Source organism: Ambystoma mexicanum, chromosome 1p (assembly GCF_040938575.1).
Source record: "Ambystoma mexicanum isolate Mex_15411 chromosome 1p, UKY_AmexF1_1, whole genome shotgun sequence".
Classification (NCBI taxonomy): Eukaryota; Metazoa; Chordata; class Amphibia; order Caudata; family Ambystomatidae; genus Ambystoma; species Ambystoma mexicanum.
The window spans coordinates 102040949-102060084 of record NC_090921.1 but is presented as its reverse complement, the minus strand read 5'-3'; the positions used below and the strand labels follow the sequence as shown (position 1 = coordinate 102060084).

At 43.9% G+C, this 19136-nt stretch overlaps 1 protein-coding gene across 1 annotated transcript in view; it reads left to right on the top strand.

Annotated features, from left to right (window-relative positions):
- Nucleotides 1-19136, top strand: part of SRRT (serrate, RNA effector molecule) — a 413786-nt gene that overhangs the window by 385843 nt on the left and 8807 nt on the right. Inside the window, exons 18-19 of the mRNA XM_069644249.1 lie at nt 542-637; nt 12366-12453. Coding sequence (XP_069500350.1) covers nt 542-637; nt 12366-12453 — 184 coding nt within the window. The remainder of the gene's footprint in view (nt 1-541; nt 638-12365; nt 12454-19136) is intronic.

Below are 19136 nucleotides of genomic sequence, written 5' to 3'. Positions count from 1 at the left end.
AGCCTGGCTGCTCAATACACTAACAACCTGTGTAGTTCAGACTTGTACCAAAGGTTGGGTTCCTATTGCCAGGATGTCAGGGTTGTTGTATTTCACCCAAAGGAGTATACAGTCTTGCCTAACATGTAGTCCCACACCATTTGGACTGAACTAATTCTTACACCAGTCTTAATAGCATTTTCAACAGACGATGGTACCAAACAGCCTTAACTGGGCACCTTGAAAAGTTTGTACAATGAGGCTAAGAGTAGAGCCAGTGGGTAAGTGGGAGTATGTGTTTAGCACTTGCTTGGCATAGCCGCGATGGCTGAGGTACCCTATCTTTAGAAACAGGGAGGCTTGTGGTGGTTTTGGTCCGTTTTGGTAAATTGGCCATCTGAAAAGTTCAACTTTTCACACATTGGGATATTGTACATTTCAAGAGAAAGTTCTCCCCCTTACCTGGCTACCTGCTACTTTAAACAGTTATTCTAAGTTGCATTTGTTACTTTTTCTCAATAGGAAGTAATTCACTAGTACTGTTTTTTTTTTTTTTTTAAAGTCACAGGTCTTGCTCCAGGCATGCCGTTTGCTCATCAGACTCCGCAGCAGACTTTGATGGCTTTTGGCCAGTCACGCCCACCACTCCTGGGATATGGTGAGTTTTGAATCATTGTTTTCTTTCAGCTGTTATCCCTGGTTAGGGCAGTAGTGCTGGATTGCTATTGTAGATCCCTAGCTATTTTCAGTTTCTATGCACGATTGCTTTGGTGGGGTTTGAGGTGTAGGTGTGGGATACATGATTGTGCACTAAACTACAGCAGTGGTGCACAATTAAGTTTGCTAAGGTATTATTTATGCAGATTAAGCTATTTATTGAGCATGATTCCCAGAAGACTAGCATTGGCTTAGGGCTCCTTGTTGCAATACCACTTACTACAAAAGAAAACTTGCAGGGTATGACAATCTAAGAGCATGCACACTGCCCTGCACCCAGTTAGGGACTTACAAATTGAAAATTCCTGTGTACCGCACCTTTTTATTGAACATGCGGCCACAAAGCATATAGAACAAAGCATTTGGTGTTTCGTCACCTTCGAGGTGCTAGGCTCTCTGCAGACCTTGTGCTGCAGAGGCTGTTAAGGATTTCTCAATCTTGCCTTTTGCATATAGCACTCTGACATGGAGAACCCTGCTTTTAGGATGTATTTCTACAATCTGGCCTGGTGGACAGATTTTAGGAAACTGTTATAATTTCTATGATAAATATGCCTTACCTGTTTCAAGCCCAGAACTTCTTGCTAAGTGTGGTGATTTGTCCTTGTTCCTGGGTGAGTGGGAATCTTTTATAGCCCCTTACAGCCATACTTTTACTTTTGTTATGGGAGGCATTTTTATGTCTCCCTGCAATGTCTTTGCAGTTCTAGTTACCTAGAACATTCGGGTATAGTGCATTTTACAATGGCAGTACACAGCACCTTATGTGCAGTGTTTCTGGGTTGCCTTTGGGGCTTCCCTTTTTAATGCCTCTAAATATGCCTTGGGTTAACTGTTTTCATCCCATTTACATTTTATAAGTGAGACCACCACACCCTAACCTACTTGGAGTGCTGACGAGATGCATGATATCCCCTTTCTCACTGACCTAGTAACATTCGTCACCTGGGCAATCTAACTCTTATGGCTGGTGGCAATGGTTATACCTTTAACTTAGTCAATATTACTCGCAGGCTGTCCAATCAGCTGTGATACTGCACAGGAGGGCCACGATTCTGCTAGAATGGTGGTTTGCTTTTTTTATTGCCATTTTGAAGGTTATTGTTCGTTCTTGGCTCTTCATCGATCCTAGGTGGGAGAGGTCCTGTCTGAAGTTTTGTATTAAACGGGAACAATTTGTTTCCTGCTGAGGCTCCAGAGAGTCTGTTAAGGCAGGAAGCGAGGAAGGAGTCACTGTACATCACTTTCTTTGTCTGCCTGAAAGGAAACCGTTCCTTTTGGGGAGCTGGCTGTCCTGATTGGACAGCCAGCTGCCTGTTTCTGTTAACTGCAGGGAGAGCTTGCAGAAGCTGTGCTAGGGTGTTACGCAAGATTGTATGTAGTAACCCTGGGGAGACTACACCAGCCTTGTCCTCTATGCAATAGGTAACCCAACCTTTTGGTATAGGTCTGTACCACACAGGTTGGTAGTGACTGAGCGGCCAGGCTCATCTCAAGAAGGGTCAATGTGAGCTGTAGGGTTGTAACAAAGATTCAGTGACAGGTATTCAAATAACACTTATACTCAAGGTTTCTGGATTAAAATAATTATTTATTAATGTAAGTCAGTTTTAAAATCCACTTCAAAAATACACTCCTTCAGTTCAGTAAGTTGATACCCTTTTGGGATGGTGCACACTTCCTACACCCTCAGGTGACTTCAATAGCTAAGACACTGTGGACATATTACTTTTCACACTTGTTAGGGAGAATTCTCAAAAACTTGCGAATTCCCTTCACATTCGAGACTGTGCTCCAGACTTAGACTCCATAACCAAAAGAAACAAACACAGAAAACAATTAAAAGTACAAAGTCCCAAAGTTCAGCAAAAGAGCTGGTGGTCTCTAAGGTGAGAGGAATTGGCACATTTCTGAGAATTCTCCCTAACGGCGCCTTTCATTATTGGGTCTACACTAGAGGCTTATACCCCAATGTAGTCCTCTGTATAAGCACTGCTGTCACGACTGTCCCATTTGTATGCGAAAACACAATATTCCTCTGAATAATTGAGAATTTCTAAAGCGGGGGCTCTACAAATCCCTTCCTTCAATGTCTTAAATCCTTCCTCCATTTCTTCAATCCATTCTATTTTCACTTTGTCCACCTGTACTTTCTTTAAAGCTTGCAAAGCTCTTACATAATTACGTAGTCCCAGAAATGGTTGCATCTGTTTTACTATGTGTGGCTTTGCAGTTTTCATGATCGCCTCAGCTCTTTCAGGTGTCACCTTTTTTCCCCTCATATGAAATCACCTGTCCTATGTAGAACACCTCTTGGCAATATTGCAGCTTCTCCTTGTCCATCTTGTATCCTTTGTCTGCTTAGTCATCAACTGAATCGAGACCTGCCTGCACTCATCTTCTGTAATGTGAAAGTGAGAAGTCCCCAAAAATGCACTTAATTCTCCCAATAAAAGTCAAGCAGGACATCCCTGGAGGGAATGAGACAAAGACCAAGTGCTGGTGACATCAAAAATCGTTTATCTAAAATAGGGCAAGCAGAATCTACTCTACTCTGCTCACGCCGAGAGCGCTCTGCAGAAAACATGTTACAAGAAAGGGGAGGCCTAAAGGGCACATGTAAAGTTTGGATTGGTCACTAGGGGTGAGCACCTATTTGTGCCATAGGGTTGGAGTGCTGTGGTTGGCTCAGGATCACGTGGTGCTGTGATGACGCTCCTCAGGCCAATCGGTCAGCTGGGCTCATAGGATTGGAATGCGCTATCAGCAACTTTTGCAGTGTTACATATTCAATAAAACACTTGACATTTGCCCTTGTGGCCACGCATTCCCATTCATCCAATATTACACTCTATCTTGTCCTGCAGCCTTTAAGGCCTGTGAATCTTGACACCAAAGGAAGACATTTCTCAAGTACAGGTTAACTATCTTTGGGCATAGGTCATAACGCAGCTCTTAAACTTGGTGTTAGATCTGTTACTGGGTGGTCCACAATGTTAGTATAATACAAGATATACTGTTCAAGGGCCTAAGACTTTGAGACCACAGTGTGGTCTGGATTGTCCATCTGGTGCAACAAAGGGGGCCCTACATTTAAGGTCTAAATTGTACATTAAACAAATTGGTCACAAAGGCACATACCACAATGGTCATAAGTCTTATTGTGGGGGTTAAAGGCTAGTTATTTAAACATCATTAAATCTCTGCTAAGGTTGAAGAATTGAAACACCTTCACGGTGCAGTTCTGCATTGCAAGGGGAGACGGGACCTCCTGAAGTGTATTTTTACATAAAGGCTTTTTACACGTAGCTTGTTTTCTGATTATAATCGTCTAAAGCATGTCATTATTTCTACTAGCTGAGTACTTTCATTGTTACAAGACTCATAGTAACTCGTGTGTGCCCAAGTTATCTTCCATACTAAATTAAGCAGTTCATTATCAAATTCTATACATGTAGCCCTAATGCATATTATCATGGTAAGATCGTACTGGTTATGACATCCGATTACTGAATTGATTTTACACAATGTACTGCATGTATTCACATTGAACTCAAAAGGAGGTAGCTTTGTTCTGGCATATACAGTTATGTTCTGTTATGCATTTTGTTATTACAATCTTACTTCTGTTAAACTTCATACTATAAGTTAATGCACGTCACACTTGTATAACTAGAATGTAACGTTAGTGTTCTGATTATACATATATTATACACCGCACTGATATGCTTAATGTTCTACTACAATCCTTTTGATTGTTTCGTATGCAATGGAAACAGTTCATGAGCAACGCTCTTATATTAAGGCGCGAACAAACGGGACATACTTGAGGGTCGCTCCTGGCTATTTGAATATGTTCAAAGGATATGGGGGTGGTATTCTTTATGGCCTGGGTCTGCATGGTGTGGGCAGGTTTATAGAGATTAACGACTTTCTGCTGTTAGGCCGTGAGCTGGTCCGTGGCAGGGTCAATGATGGAAGACGGAAGATACAGTGCGAAGTTTGTTGCAGTCACTTGGCCAGTCTCCCATGAGAACTGGATGGGTGCAGAGATGACAGAGAGCAGGATGTGGTGGGAGTAACTTGTGCGCGCCTTGTGGGGAGAGCTGCAGGTCTGCGTTCTAATTTCATGGCTGGCCTGTCGTTATGTGAAAAAAATGGAGTCGGTGGCACACAAAATGGAGTCTTCGTTGGACTCTGATCTGGACTGTTATCAGGGGTCACAGTTCTTAGGGTTATTCCCACATGGGTGTGCTGGGGCCGGGGCCCTGAACCCAAAGCAGCCACAACTGGACCTACCCAGGAAGTGCCCACACAAATGCTACAAATTAAAATGTCATCTATGTATTGTATCACTGCACTTTTCAAATCAACATTGCCTAAATCCATCTGGAGGACCCTGTTAAAGATTGATGGACTCGCAGTACCCTTGAGACAGCCTAGTGTGTTTCAGTAGAGTTTGGCATAATGTAAATTAAGTCAAATCTTGTGAGTCTTTGTGCTCCGGGATTGAGAAAAATGCTTTCGTCAAATCAATCACAGTGAAATAACTTGCTTTGACTGAAATGCTGCACAGTATCTTTGCCAGATTAGGAACTAGAGGGGAAACTACCTCTACAATCTGATTAATCGCTCTCATGTCTTGTATGAATCTCCACGACCCTCTTTGATTTCTTGATGGGATACACTGCAGTGTTGCATGACCATTCTGATGGCACCAGAATAACTTGTTTCATCAGTGCTGAAATGGTCTTGAATTATACCCTCATCAGCCTGTCAAGACATGGGCTACTGTCTTGCTCTAGGTAAAATTGCTCCTGGCTCCAGCTTTATTTTAACTTCCTCTATTCCCTTTAATAATCCTACATCATAAGGGCCTGAAGTCCATAAAACACAGGGCACCTTCTCCAAGTCCTCTTCAAAAAATGCTGAACACTGCAGCATTGTCATTCGCTGTGAGATTGCACTCCACTATTTTATATCCAGTATGCAATACTCATAAAGAACACTACTTCGTCTGTTGGGTGTTCTCTAAATATATTGTCCGTAATGTTAGTCAACCTGTACCCTTAGAGAGCTATTACCGTCCTTCATGGTCTACCCTGATCTGTTCCTTCGAACATTGCCATTTCCTTCGTACTATGGCTGCTTCGAACTCTAGAGGGATAGTCCCCACTCTTTGACAATAGGTATTTGTGGTCTAAACAAGAATTTCAGGTATCCTTCGTCTTCCCCAGTAAAGCAGGTAGCCATGTTTGTAAAATGCTCTCCCTATAAAAAAAAAACCTCTGGCTCTACTGTAACGCCCCGCAGAGCCATTTACCCTGTGAACGCCAGTACAAATTCGCCCACATTTTAGTATATTCTCGGAGTGGAACACACTATTCCATCGTTAGTAAATGAAATGGTCATGTTTAGTTTTGTCATCAAATCTCTTCCTAATATGTTAACTGGTGTTTGTCGTGAATACAACAATGGATCAGACATCCTCCTATAGAGACTGGTCCTTCATCAGTAAAAGGAACTCTGCTTGTTTTCCCTCTCGTATACATGAACGAGTAGCACAAGTGTCTACTAAAAGAGGATTTGCCTCAGATTGTCAATTTAACCCTCTGTTCCTCTTGGGGGTCTGGTGTCACTGATGGTACTCAACACATCAAGTTGCCCTGTGAGCGGTCCTGTTGTGGGTACATGCATACCTCTGTACCAGTGAAAGGATGTCCTACCACAGTGGCACCTCCTATGCTAGGTCTCAATAATTGTCCTGTGTTTTCATACTGTTTGCATGGGGACATGTTGAGATTACCCTTGGGGTGGATTCATTTGCACTCGCTTTGGTTGCAGTGTCTGTTGCATTTACAGCGCTTGTGTCTGATACTGTCTGATCTTGGGCAAACCCTTCCCTCGTTTGCATACTATATGGTGTAGGATAAGATGCCCCCCCACCCCCTCTTGAGAATTGGCCATTCTATACATTCCCTTGATTCCCACATGTGTGCAATGTACCCTGCCATCCCGCAAGTCCAACGTACAGGGGAAAACCACCTGACTACTCCCCCTTATTTGAATCCTGCTTGCACATTCTGGTTCTCATTCTGTGCATTTTGAATTCCACCTTAATTATTTTGGAATCCACCCCTTCCTCTGCAACCCATACCTCTACTTCCCGGCATAAACCCATTCCCTCCTTGGTCCATCAGGCGTTGATTATTCGTGTGTGATGCACCCACTGCTTGTTTCTTCCCAATCCTTTTCCGCTTGTCAATGCCGCCCCATCTATGGCAAATTTGGACAATTCTTTCTGAACCAATTTGGCTTCCTCAATTTTCCTAGCCTCATTTTTTTTTTCTCGTAAACACCAACCTGCAGTTGGCTCCAATTGTCAGCCTATCCTTGGAGGGGACGATCGTCTCTGACCGTCTCCTTGCTGGTAAGGATCTTAACCTGCTCACATATGACGGCGATTCTCCTTTTTCACTACCGTCCTTGGGGGCACACTGGATATGCTAGAGTATCTGGCGTTCTATCCTTGCGGTGTTCCATATATGACCTTCTTACTTCTTTTTCTTACTGCAGGCCTTCTTCAGGGGTGCATACGCTCCCCCCTCTTGTTTCATGGATGATGCTCTATCATCCTGACATCTCTTGTCCCCAAGAAATACAGCTACCCTCTCCTTCACATTATTTTAACTTATCTGCGTAAGGACAATGACCTATGCTCAAGACGGAACAGATTTTCTTCTCCACTCTCTGGAAGGCTAGGGATTCATCCAGTCTTTCTTGACTTTCATAGTTATTACCTTCCGTTAACACTTGATAAGCCTTATTGATCCTGTCTCCAATACTTCCTCTTACATCAAAGCTTTCTTCTTCTAATGCTACTCTAGATGCCCCTGACGTTGCTCCCTTTAACAGAAGAAATTGTATTCTGTCCTATAGTATCGGTCAAGTCGGCCTTACTGGCTCCCTTCGAATAAGGCCTGGCTCGGACTCCTGCTGCCTCCTTTTTTTGTTCCAACTCTTCCTCATTCTCTCGCCTCCCTTCTGATTCTCTCCTCTTCTTGTCTTCGCTCTTCTCACTCCTGCTCTCCTTTGCTCTTCTTCGTCACCATATCCTTTTGTCCCTTAATCTTTGCGCTTCTTCCTCCTTTTTCTTTCCAATCGATTTCTTGCTTCTATCACGCTCTGCCTGCTCCTGTTTTTCTCCTGCTCCTCCTGATACATCTGCTCTCGTTGTTCCTTGTTTCTTTTATGCTAATGTTCCTTCAACCTCTGCTCACGTTCCCTCTCTTCTATCTTCGTCATTATCTTCTGTTTGCCTGACTTCCTCGATACTTTTCCCATCTAATGTAATATCTGTCCTCCCATCCATTTGTTCTGCACCAGCGTTACCTCGTTGGCTTTGTCCTTTTCCCATTCCTTGATCTTTGTTTGTCTGTATTCCACCGTTCATGCTTTTCCTGTCTTGTATAATCCTAAAATTTCTTTTGCTTTCCTCTGGTCTATTGTCACTGCTATAAGGGGTGGTTCATATATTTGATTACTATACTCCATCGCTGCTTTTAGTGCCTTTAGAGGGTAAAACCCTACTTCTGTACTAGCCCCTTTTTTACAGGGGCGCTGAGGGATCAACACCTTCCTCCTTACACTGATTATGCATCCATTCCCCAGGTTGCGAATCTTCCCTTTCTTCCTGGTACATCTTCCAGAGCTCTAGAATTGCTAATCTGTTGTCCAATTTCTTCCCTGTGTACACAGCGTGCAAGTATGTGGTCATGAGTTGCAATACTGCTTTTGACTGTGATTTACCCACCCTTCTTGTGGCCACGGCATGAACATCTGATTTGCGGTGCCTTTCACCCATTCCGTATTATGCGGTTTAAGCTTGGGCATGTGTTTTGGTAATGTCTTACATGAATGCACAGGGGAGTATCCCATTGTGACAAGTCTCCCGGGCCTTCTCCTTAGGGGGAGGGGCGACGCGTCGCTCCCCCTCTCCCGAGATCGGACGGGGCTTCTCCCGAAGCTTACCCGGGGTCTCGGACTTCCTCTTCCCCGAACCGAAGCACTGGCTCGTGGTTGACGGTGCCGGGGAAGGTGCGCCCTGCCTGGCGACCGAAGAGCACGACCATTCGGCGCTCCCGGAGCCAGCGGACTCGCGGCGCTTGGCCTGGTGTTGGGCCCCCGTCGCCGGGGCGCCCGCACAGGACTTAGAAGCCCGCTCGGACCCTTTCTTCTTCTCACCCTTTGAGCCCTTCTCCAACCAGCTGGCGAGACTGGATCGACGGTCCCTCATGGTCCGCTCCGACAAGTTCTTGCAGAACTGGCAGTCCTTCTCTACATGAGTCTTGTCCCCATGAAGACAGTAGAGGCATCGCAAATGTTCGTCCTCAAACACATTCTGCAGCCCGCATCCAGGGCAGCTGCGAAACAGCTTGGATCCGGGTGACAAACTCGCGTCCTGGGCCATCTCGAAGTAGGCCGCCTATCTTCTGGAATCCTCCAAAAGGTTGATTCGACTAAATCTTCACCCTTGAGGGGCGTAGGAAAATCCCGCAACAGGTACCCGTTAACGGGAGTAGAAACGGTGGAGCTTGAGGCTCGATTAACCGAAAAATGTGAAAATTCACCTGAAAGCGCGAAAACGCAGCAAAAGCTCGAGAGCTAAGCACGAGGACTCCCAACACTTGAACGTGCGGTAAAAATGTGAAGATGGCTGCCAGAGGCGGGGCTTAGGGAGATGGCATTCATTGGCTGTGGTCAGTATGACGCAGAGATCAGTGATTGGTTACTACTACGAAAGACAGATCAGAAACGAAACTGATACTGATTTTTCTTTACCGAGGATTCCCAGCCAGATGACGGGGAATATTCATGAGCATGTGAATCCATGCCAGACCCATGCTGGAGAACAACAGTTACAGGTAAGTAACTTGTTCCTTTCTCTTTGAGAATAGATAACCCATCTTGGCTGCTTTCAGTCCTGTCGGGCTAGACGGCCCTTCTCGATTCCTCCATGCTCCCAGCTAATTCTTTGCTGTGACACTGCTTTCAATTCTTCTTTCTCCGTGGGTATGAATTCACAAAACTTGTGACACTGATGTCCAGCTTCTATATAATGGCGGCTTTGCTTGCAGTCTATTCACTGTGTATAGCCAGCTTCTATGATTACTTGATCTGCTTGCGTTGCTGCTTCTGTACAGTTATCAAACAAATTGCGTTTTTGTCAGTGCTTGTCACACATGCAATCTTTGTTTCACCCATGTAAGCTTACTCGAGTCTTTACTTGATCAGGTTCTCTAAGGTCTGTTCATTTTCGTCTTCAACCGGTCTTCTCAGTGTGTCACGCTCACTTCTCGTGACGTCACCAGCTTCTTTCTCTCCTCATATTCCTTCAGGAACCTCCTCCGGGATTGTCATCTCTTCGGGGATACATACTATATTGTTTTCTTAGTGGATACTGTAGGTGCCTTTCTCCGGCTTACTATGTGTGAGAGAAAATAAAATGACCGACCTCACCCCTGTCGGGGAAGAAGGCACCGAGACCCGGCTGCAAGAGTTCAAAGGATGGTTTATTTCTCCAGCTAGGAAATAACCCAAAAAACCCCAACTCAACATTTACATCATACTCGTATATATATCAATTAAAGTAACTCTAACAAAAAATATTAAATGGACCCGATTGGCCAGGCGGTGTGGTGCTGTAGGTGAGGGTGGCATCTCTTCCTTCTGGTTGGCTGAGTGGCTGACGAGATGATGGATGTCAAATATCTTGTGCTCCACGCAGGTCAGGGTCCGGTCACTGTGGTCACTACCTAAGCTAATAAGTTGCATTCGAAAAACACTAACAAATTATCTAAACATTTTGTTACTTTTCATATTTCTACACAAGTCACACATAATAGTCAGTACAATTGGGTCATTTGTGGCTTTAATTGGAGGCCTTGACCTTTATTGTGCATGTAAAAAGAATCAAGCTGTGTTTCACATATCTCTTAAGTCTTTAGACCTGTTAGTATAAGTAAAACATATATTATGGTAATATGCTTAAGGTTAGTAGTGGGTGTGTCTGGTGGGTTTTGCAGCACAGGCGAGGGTCTGGCACTTGCAAGAAATACCTTACAGGGAGCGCAGGGTCAGGATGGAAATAAATTGCTCTAAATGGGGGTGGGTGGCTTGCACGTTTATGGGGACGAACGAGCAGAAAGTGCTTAGCTCATCCTGGTTCACATGCTGGTTCTCATGCTAGCAGTGATCTCAGAGGAAGAAAACTGTATCATATTGGTTGTTGCAACTTTCTCTTCTGCGTGAGAATGGGAGCGCAGAGCTTTCCTTCGCAGTGGGAGTGCAAGGGGGGGGGACAAGCTAGCTGCCTGCGCGCCTTGTGTGTGTCTCTGTCCTTGGCTGCTGCGGTGGAAGGGGAGCTGAGCATTGCCGTACTATTGCAGTGAGGCCTATTTACCCAAGACGGAGTCGAAAGGGGGCACAAAAGATGGATGCCTGTGTCCTGTTCAGTAGTCCCATGTATGTAGCAGTCAACCGTGGTTAACTTTACATAAGGGCAAGGGGCAATCCCACTACCGGAGGCACGTGGTCCAAGCCTTGTACTGAGGAGTGTACGGCGCGAGGGGGCCTGGGGACCGCTCACTTAACATACAATACCTTTTCTCGAAGACTCGACATGGAATAGTCACAACTGCTGGTGTCCAGCATTGCACAATGTCAGGCTTCCAGCATACAGGTAGTAGGGGGGGGGCAGGATTCCTGCAGAGGTAATCTGCTGCTCATCTACACCTCTGGTATGTTTTTATGAACCGCTTAGTTGGACTTTAGAAAAACTATCCTAACATACCATTACACCACCCCATATCGTTTACTACTCTGCTATTTTAACTTGATAGCTTGGCTGGACCCTAGTGTCAACCCTGTTCACTTGCTAGTGGCCTAAGAACCGTCCTACAGGGCTGATTCTAAATATGGACAGTTTGATGTGCTTTAATTTGCATGCCTTCCTCCCTAGAACATTTAGCTTCCTTCCCCAGGAAGATTATTTCTGTGTCTGAAGAACTCCCAATTACTTTATGATTTTCAGATAGTTGTTCACCCCATCTGGAGAATGGTAGAGTGCTGGGAACAGCTAACTCCACTTAAAGTAGCCAGTACCTCTGACCAGTGGTTACACCATGACATTTATCCCCATAGGGGTAACGTTGCACAGTTATTGCGTTGCTTTCTAGAATGTTAGTTTGTGTTGCCATAGGTCAACATAAGCATAATGCTTTGCTATTGCCCAATCCCAAACATGGTATGCCAACAGCCTTCGGCAAATGCCAAAAGGTGCCTCTCAACTCCATTGACCCAGAGTTTCCAGGACGCTCGATGTGCCCCAGAGCTGCAGGATGTCTGGGGGAATGAAGGAATCCAAAGCTTGGCAATATAAAGGTGATTATTCAGTCTTTAACACCACCTCAGGAAATCCATCCGGACAGCTACTTCAAAGCCAACCTTGTGAAGAATTACAGGTCAGTAGTTCATTATTCCATCAATATGAGCTTGGGGGATTAGTTTGATCTTAGTATAGATTGAAATAGGCTGCTAAATGTTTTTTTAATCCTTAGGTGGGAAAGCCTTACCATGCTAACCATATGTCCCATACTTTCATTTTGCAGGTGGAGGGCCCTTTCCACCTGCTCCATATGCTGCCCGAGGCAACTATGACTTTCGGGGACAGGGCTACCCAGGCAAACCGCGCAACAGGTAGGTACTGCTGGTCATTCTGTATGCCATAGCATGGAGTTTTATTATTAAACGGTTTGTAGACTGCCAAGTTAACGCGCTCGGAAAAAATTAACTCTGTAGGTTTTCTCCAAGAAATGTGAAGCTCGTTCCTGGTTCTCCTTGTCTATTTCAGTCAATACTTCAAGATCGCTGCTAACCCTTCAACCGCCAGAAACTGACAGATTGACCCATAAGAAGCAGTTTCCCTTACCACATCTTGTCTGCACAGCAGGTGTGCTGATGGCTTGCCGGAAACTTGCCAGACAAGCCATGCTGTGCTCAGTCTGGGTGTTTGTCTGAGCACTTCCTGGAAATAATCTCACCAAAATATCGCCTCATATTACAGAACAAACCACTGACCTGTGATGCATCTCAAAACTTAGAATTTCTTTAATGCTTTCACTTAAAGGTCTTCTAAGAGGTGAGTCCATATTCTCCCCACATCCCCTCCCTTTCAGACTTTTTTTTCCTTTTTTTTCTTGCCTTAATAGAAAAGGGACCCGAGGCAAAGTGCATTTCTTTAACTGTGAAATGGTTTCTAAAGTACGTATGCAACTGTATAAAGATGGGCACTTGGACCATTTTCAAGAGTTACTTCAAACATTGATAATCCTACACCGCCCATAAAGGAAAAAATGAGTTTCCTTACTACATGACAGGTACATCGCCCTCAATACTTCTAGGCAACCCCCAAGTATGTGTAGCTGGACACTTCATTGATTGGCTTAAGGCTCCAAATGATCTGAAATGCATAATTCTATGAATTCACTAATCTCAACTCCATGTTTTAGTCGTGCTTCGTATTTGAACACTAAACCACTGAGTGACTGATCATTGTGGTGTGGCATTTAAACATCTCGTACCCTAATACATTACCATCACACTACAATTTCTTTGAATCAAACTAAGTTGTCAATTGTATTCATTTAAACACATAGTACCCTTACGTTTGACTGTGTCGCATTCAAATCCTCTGTAAGGTAACAATTCTCTAAATTCTGTATTATCCAATGTATTTTACAACATAGGGCCATCAATATAGAAAAAAACCTCACAAAATGGCAAAGCTTTGCTACACTACCGAGCTACCTAAGGCTCTGAACCGGTCTAGAGTGAAACTGGCGAACCTCAAACATTTGTGAAGCCTTCAAGTCCCCAAGCCACCCACTGAAAAGCTCATTAAAGAGTGATGTAAACTACAAATGAAGGAATATCATGTTCCAGAATTTTGCACATTAGACTAGTCATCTGCTCATTTGTTTTCTGGCAAAGACTTTGCACTGATTAGGTGCATTGTGAGCATTCATGATTTCCTAAAAAGCCTTGCAGGATGGGTTTTAAAGAATTGTCCATTTGAAGGAGGCATATGTATGCATTAACTTTTAAACTTTGTATTCTGTCTTGTACAGATTTCGGGGAATGTGAGGCCATTATGATTGTACATTGAAACTGCTGAAGTTATAACCTGGATATCATTAAATAATACAAAATACAAATGTCAACAAAAAAGCCTGACCATCTACACCCAGAAAATAACATAGTAACTTGCAATATTTAGGAATGAGCTGGTGCAAAAGGTGATAACTGTTAAAGTAATCCATATATCATTTGTACACACATGGTACAAAACTAAATGCAGTAGAGGTTATGAATTTGCAGCATGGAAGTAAAAGAAAATAGAAATGGACATAGGGAGGTATAGGTAATTGCCACGTTGCTACTTACTTTGTAAGAAATCATGGTGGATAGGAACATCCAATTCTCTAAAAGTACGACCTTATTGAACTGCCATGATGACCATATGGCAGTATTGTGGAATGAAAAGAAATGCAATATTTAAATCGCAACATTCGGTACCATCGATTAGAACCACATGATTTGAGCTCCATTTTCTGGTTCTCGAGTTGAATGATCATTTTGCTTTTCTTCACTTACCTAACTCTTTGGAGGCACTGCTCAGCCCTTATGGATACCAGTGCAGGGCCACTTTGCCCCCTGTCCCCCCCCTCCCGTACACATTTTTCTGTATTTTACCGTGACCACTTACAGTGAAGTGGTACTAGGTTATCCCTTTTTCTTTCTGCTTTGTAACTTTTTTGCTACCTTGAGTGTCGTAGATAGGCCAATGGAAGCAAATTTCTTTTTTATATTTTAACAAAGTTCCATGGCACTTTTAGTAGCATATGCTCAAAATGGCAGTTCTATGCAGTTTTTACCTGCCCTTTGGCCGTCTTGTTCCTTGGGGTTCAGCAAGAACTGATGTAGCAACCCTGTGGGTGACTACACAACCTTTGTCCTCTTTGTATTGGGTAACCCATCTTTTGGTATAGGCCTGTACTACACAAGTTGGTAGGGTGGCTGAGCAGCCGGGCTTATCTCAAGAGTGGCACATGTGAGCTGTAGAGCCCGAGCAATAAAATCCAGAAATAAAAGTAGCTAAGTAACACTTATACTCAAGGTTTGTAAACTTATTTATTAACACTAGTTTTTAAATAAGCATTCTTTAAAAGGGGCAACATAAGTAGTAATAAAATACACTTCAAAATACTTTCTCTGAACCACCACAAAGCAAGTAGATACTCTTTAGAGATGCTTCATACACACTTCTTACACCCTGAGCTGAGTTCCCGAACTAGGACAGTAATGGCATTTATATATCACTAGTGCACTTGGTGATTCTGAGGTTTGTAGAAATTAAAGGTTAAACAGGTTCTCTGAGGATGTGAGCACTTTAAATCTTCCAATGAATTCTTGATAAACAGTTCCCAGCAAGATTAGTTTAAAACCAGTGCATCACCTACGAGGGACAGTAAGAATCGAAGACAAATGGAATAGAAGTCTGCAGGGAGCCAGGACAGCCAAAACCAATTGGAGCAGTCTATGGAGCCGAGGCACTTCTTAGAGACAGTCTTGCACAAAATTAGTTTTTTGCAGAAAAATCACTGTAGGGTCACAAGCTGTTACACTTGTGGACGTTGGATCTGATATCCACTCTAGAAAATAAGCTAATGCAAGTCTCAACAGAGAAGAGCAAAGCTACAGACAGTTAAGTACCCAAAGTCAGAACAGTACCTTTAGTTAGAAGAGTGGTTCAGATGGCTTCTGTCTGGTCGCAGTGATGTAGATCCTGTGTTCCTGGGCCTCAGTTGTGGGGACAAGAGGGAGGATGCCTGGAGGACTCCTGCTCAGCAATTAGATCAGCAGCAGCTACGGGCTCTTTTAGGATCGGTGCCACTTTGCGGTTTCAGCGCTCGTTAAACGGCACCACTGCAGATCTTGGACACTGGTTGGGCGTCCTTCACTCCTTGAGTCCTGCACTCTGGTGAGGTGACTCGAGCTTTGGTCTTCCTGCTTCTGAAGGGTCCTATTCTATAGAATTTTTATGAAGCGCCAACTCGCCCACGGGCCTCAGAGCGCTGACAGAAAACACAAATATAATACCTAAAAAGATGCAGTAAGAGGCGCGGAGACTGTCAACGTGAGAAGCAGGTAGGGATAGAGTCAAATAGGTGATTTTTGGGGGCTTTTTTAAACTGTGCCAACGAAGGCAGTTGTCTGATATATAGGGGTAGATTGTTCCAGGCTCCTGGTCCCCAGGCATTGAAACTCAGATCTCTAAAACATTTGTCTTGTGCGAGGTTGCAAGAGTAAGTCCCTATTAGACCATAGCGGCCCTCTGTGCAGCAGTCTGCTAATACAGGATTTGAGAATCCGGAGCATTCCTGGCAAGACATTTGTAGACTATGCAAGATATTTTAAAAAGGACCTTTTGCTGTATCTGCAGCCAATTAAGTTTTCTCCGGGCTTCTGAGACATGATCACATCATCTGATGTCACTGATGGGTCTAACGGCCCCATTCTGGGCAACTCATAGTTTCAGACATTTGCCTGTGTAGTGCCGGCAAGCAGCCCATTTCAATAGTCAAGCATGGAATTAATGGTTGCTGCAGCTAACAGAGCGCTGTTGTCTTTTGACAAATAAGGCCTAATTTGCCATAGGAGCCGTCCTATATGAGCAATTAAAGGTCACATAAGAGACATACCTCTTAAAATAAAGGTGGCAGTCAAAAACACTCAAGGTTTTAACATGGCTGGACACGTGTATTCTGTTCCCTCCAATAAGGAAGCTCTCACATTGGGGATCTTGGAACTTAAGTAAGTGCTTTTTTTTGTTCAAAGCCATGGAGTTTTTTCCCCATCCATTCTTTGACATTGAACACCCCACTAATAACAATCAAATCTGCCTCATAATCACCAGATAGTTCCAAGATGATCTGGGTGTCCTCAGTTTAGTTCACATGTAATACCCATATTGTGCAGTACATCAAAGAACAGTTTATAATAGATGTTATATAGAAGGGGGTCATACGATGGACCCTTGCGGGACACCACAGCAGAGTAGGATGTCTTAAGATTTACTTCCCCCCAACCCATGGCTATTTTAGCTCTCATAGGGCCCAAGAAAGATCTGAACCAATTAGCGGCAAGTTTGGTGCATTTTCCGTCTTTTGTTAGCCTGTCTGCCAGCTTATGATCCACCAGATCAAAAGCGGTGGGCAGGTCTAACAGCATAACTAGTTTGCCTTGAACAACAATTCCAGCAGTGGTAGATCTAACTTCCACCAGGGCTGTTTTCGTACTGTAAAATCCAGACTGACTGCTGGATAGAAGTCCCTTTCTTCATCAAATGTGATGTACTGAGTGCAGGCTAATTTGTCGTAGATTTTAAAAGGAACAGGACATTGGTTATTGGATGATAGGTAGGAGGGTCCATGGGACCCTCCTATTTATTAAAGGGGTGATCCAGGCCTCTTTTGTACACTCGGGAACCTTCCCTTCCTGAAAGGACAAATTCACAAGAGATGTCATTGGTGAAGCAATACTATATAAAAATTCCTTGAGCAATGTAGATGGAAAAACATCGCCTTTACGTTGAGTAGGTTTCATATTCGCAACCAACACAGTCAGTTTGCCAACTGAGACATGTTTGAAAGAGAATCAAACTCGGTCCTCAGACTCCTAGAGCTTTTGGCCGGCTTTACAGACATTGCACTCGACTACGGATTTCTCGACCCCTGGGTACTGAAGCCCGCCAAAGGTAAAACTAAGGGGTCAAACCTGGCTTGGTGCGCAGAGTAAACCACAAGAAAAACCTCACAAACTAGAAATGGCGAAAAGGTCCATTTTGACAGTGGTCTCCCATGGGTGTTCTGCATCTTAGCATTCAGCCTGCGGTAGAAAAGTACAATGGTAGGAAAAATTAAACCATTGCCACCAGCCATTTAAAGTAGTGAGGGTAACATAAAAATCTGTACATGAGTAAATAGGAAAAGTGGCTACTGAGTAACCCCCAGCACTTCACATAAGATAGTGTGCTGGACCTACAAAGAGAAAAGGTAAGTAAAGTCAATTTCACTTTACTATTCTTGGGAAACAGTTTTGACAAGAAAAGGCATGTAAACCTTGTGAGAAATCTAAAGGATTTCTGTGACACTGCACTTAGGTATCTTTTTGTATGTTGACAGCACCCTATGTAGTGTAGACTCCAAAAACAAAACATATAATCCAAATAAGATCAAAACAGTTTTCCTCCAGGATTAAAATCAAAGTCCTAAAGTCCAGCAAAAGATCTGGGGGTCTCTAAGGTTGAAGGGGAATTAGCACAGAAATGAGGTCTCCCTAACGTTTGGCCGCCTTCCCACCCACTCTGCTCAGCAAGTGTCATAAGGCGTTCAAATTCACTCCATTCCGTTCTGGGGATGTCTGCTGTTGGGCAGATGTGGTTCAAAAGGATGTCCATGATCACGCAGCCCACACCAGTTTAAATGACGCAGATCCTTAGAAATGGTGGCTTGGGATAAACTGAGTACTGCTGCCCTTCCCTAAATCGTTGACTGGATCCAAGAACCTGAAGAGGAGCACAGTGTTGAAGAACCGAAGACTGCCACGTAGGTGACCAGCATTGCCCACAGCCAAGTAACAGTGACGCCCTACATTTCATGCGAAGATACAAAGACTGTAATCAGTCCTCAAAACTAGTAGGGTCAAACAGTCTCACCCCTCCATGAGGATACTGCTGCCAGAAGCGATCGGTGTCCTGGTCTGCTTCTGAAAGTGAGCCAAAATTGCACTTCTCCCATTAGTCAAACAGGACACTTCCCTTGATGGAATGAGACCAAGACCAAGTGCTGGTGATATCAGTCTTTATTTAAAATAGGGCAAGCAGTATCTACTCTGCTCACGCCGAGGGCGCTCTGCTGAAAACAAGTTGCAAATTATATTTATACAGCTTTATCAACGAACAGGGGGAAGGCCTAAGGGGCACATGAACAGTTGGATTGGTCACCAAGTGTGAGCACCTATAGGTGCCATAGGGTCGGAAGGCTGTGGTTGGCTCAGGAACACGTGGTGTTATGATACTTCTCGGGTCAATCGGTCAGCTGGGCTTATCGAGTTAGTATGCAGTGTCGGCAACGGTTGTAGTGCTACATACTAAATAACCATTTGACATTTGCCCTTGTGGCCACACATTCCCATTCATCCAATACCATAATTGTCCAGCATACTCTGAGACCTGTGATCTAGCCACCAAAGGAACGATGTTTCTCAAGTACAAGTTAATTATCATTGGGCATAGGCCAATATGCAGCTATTAAATCTAG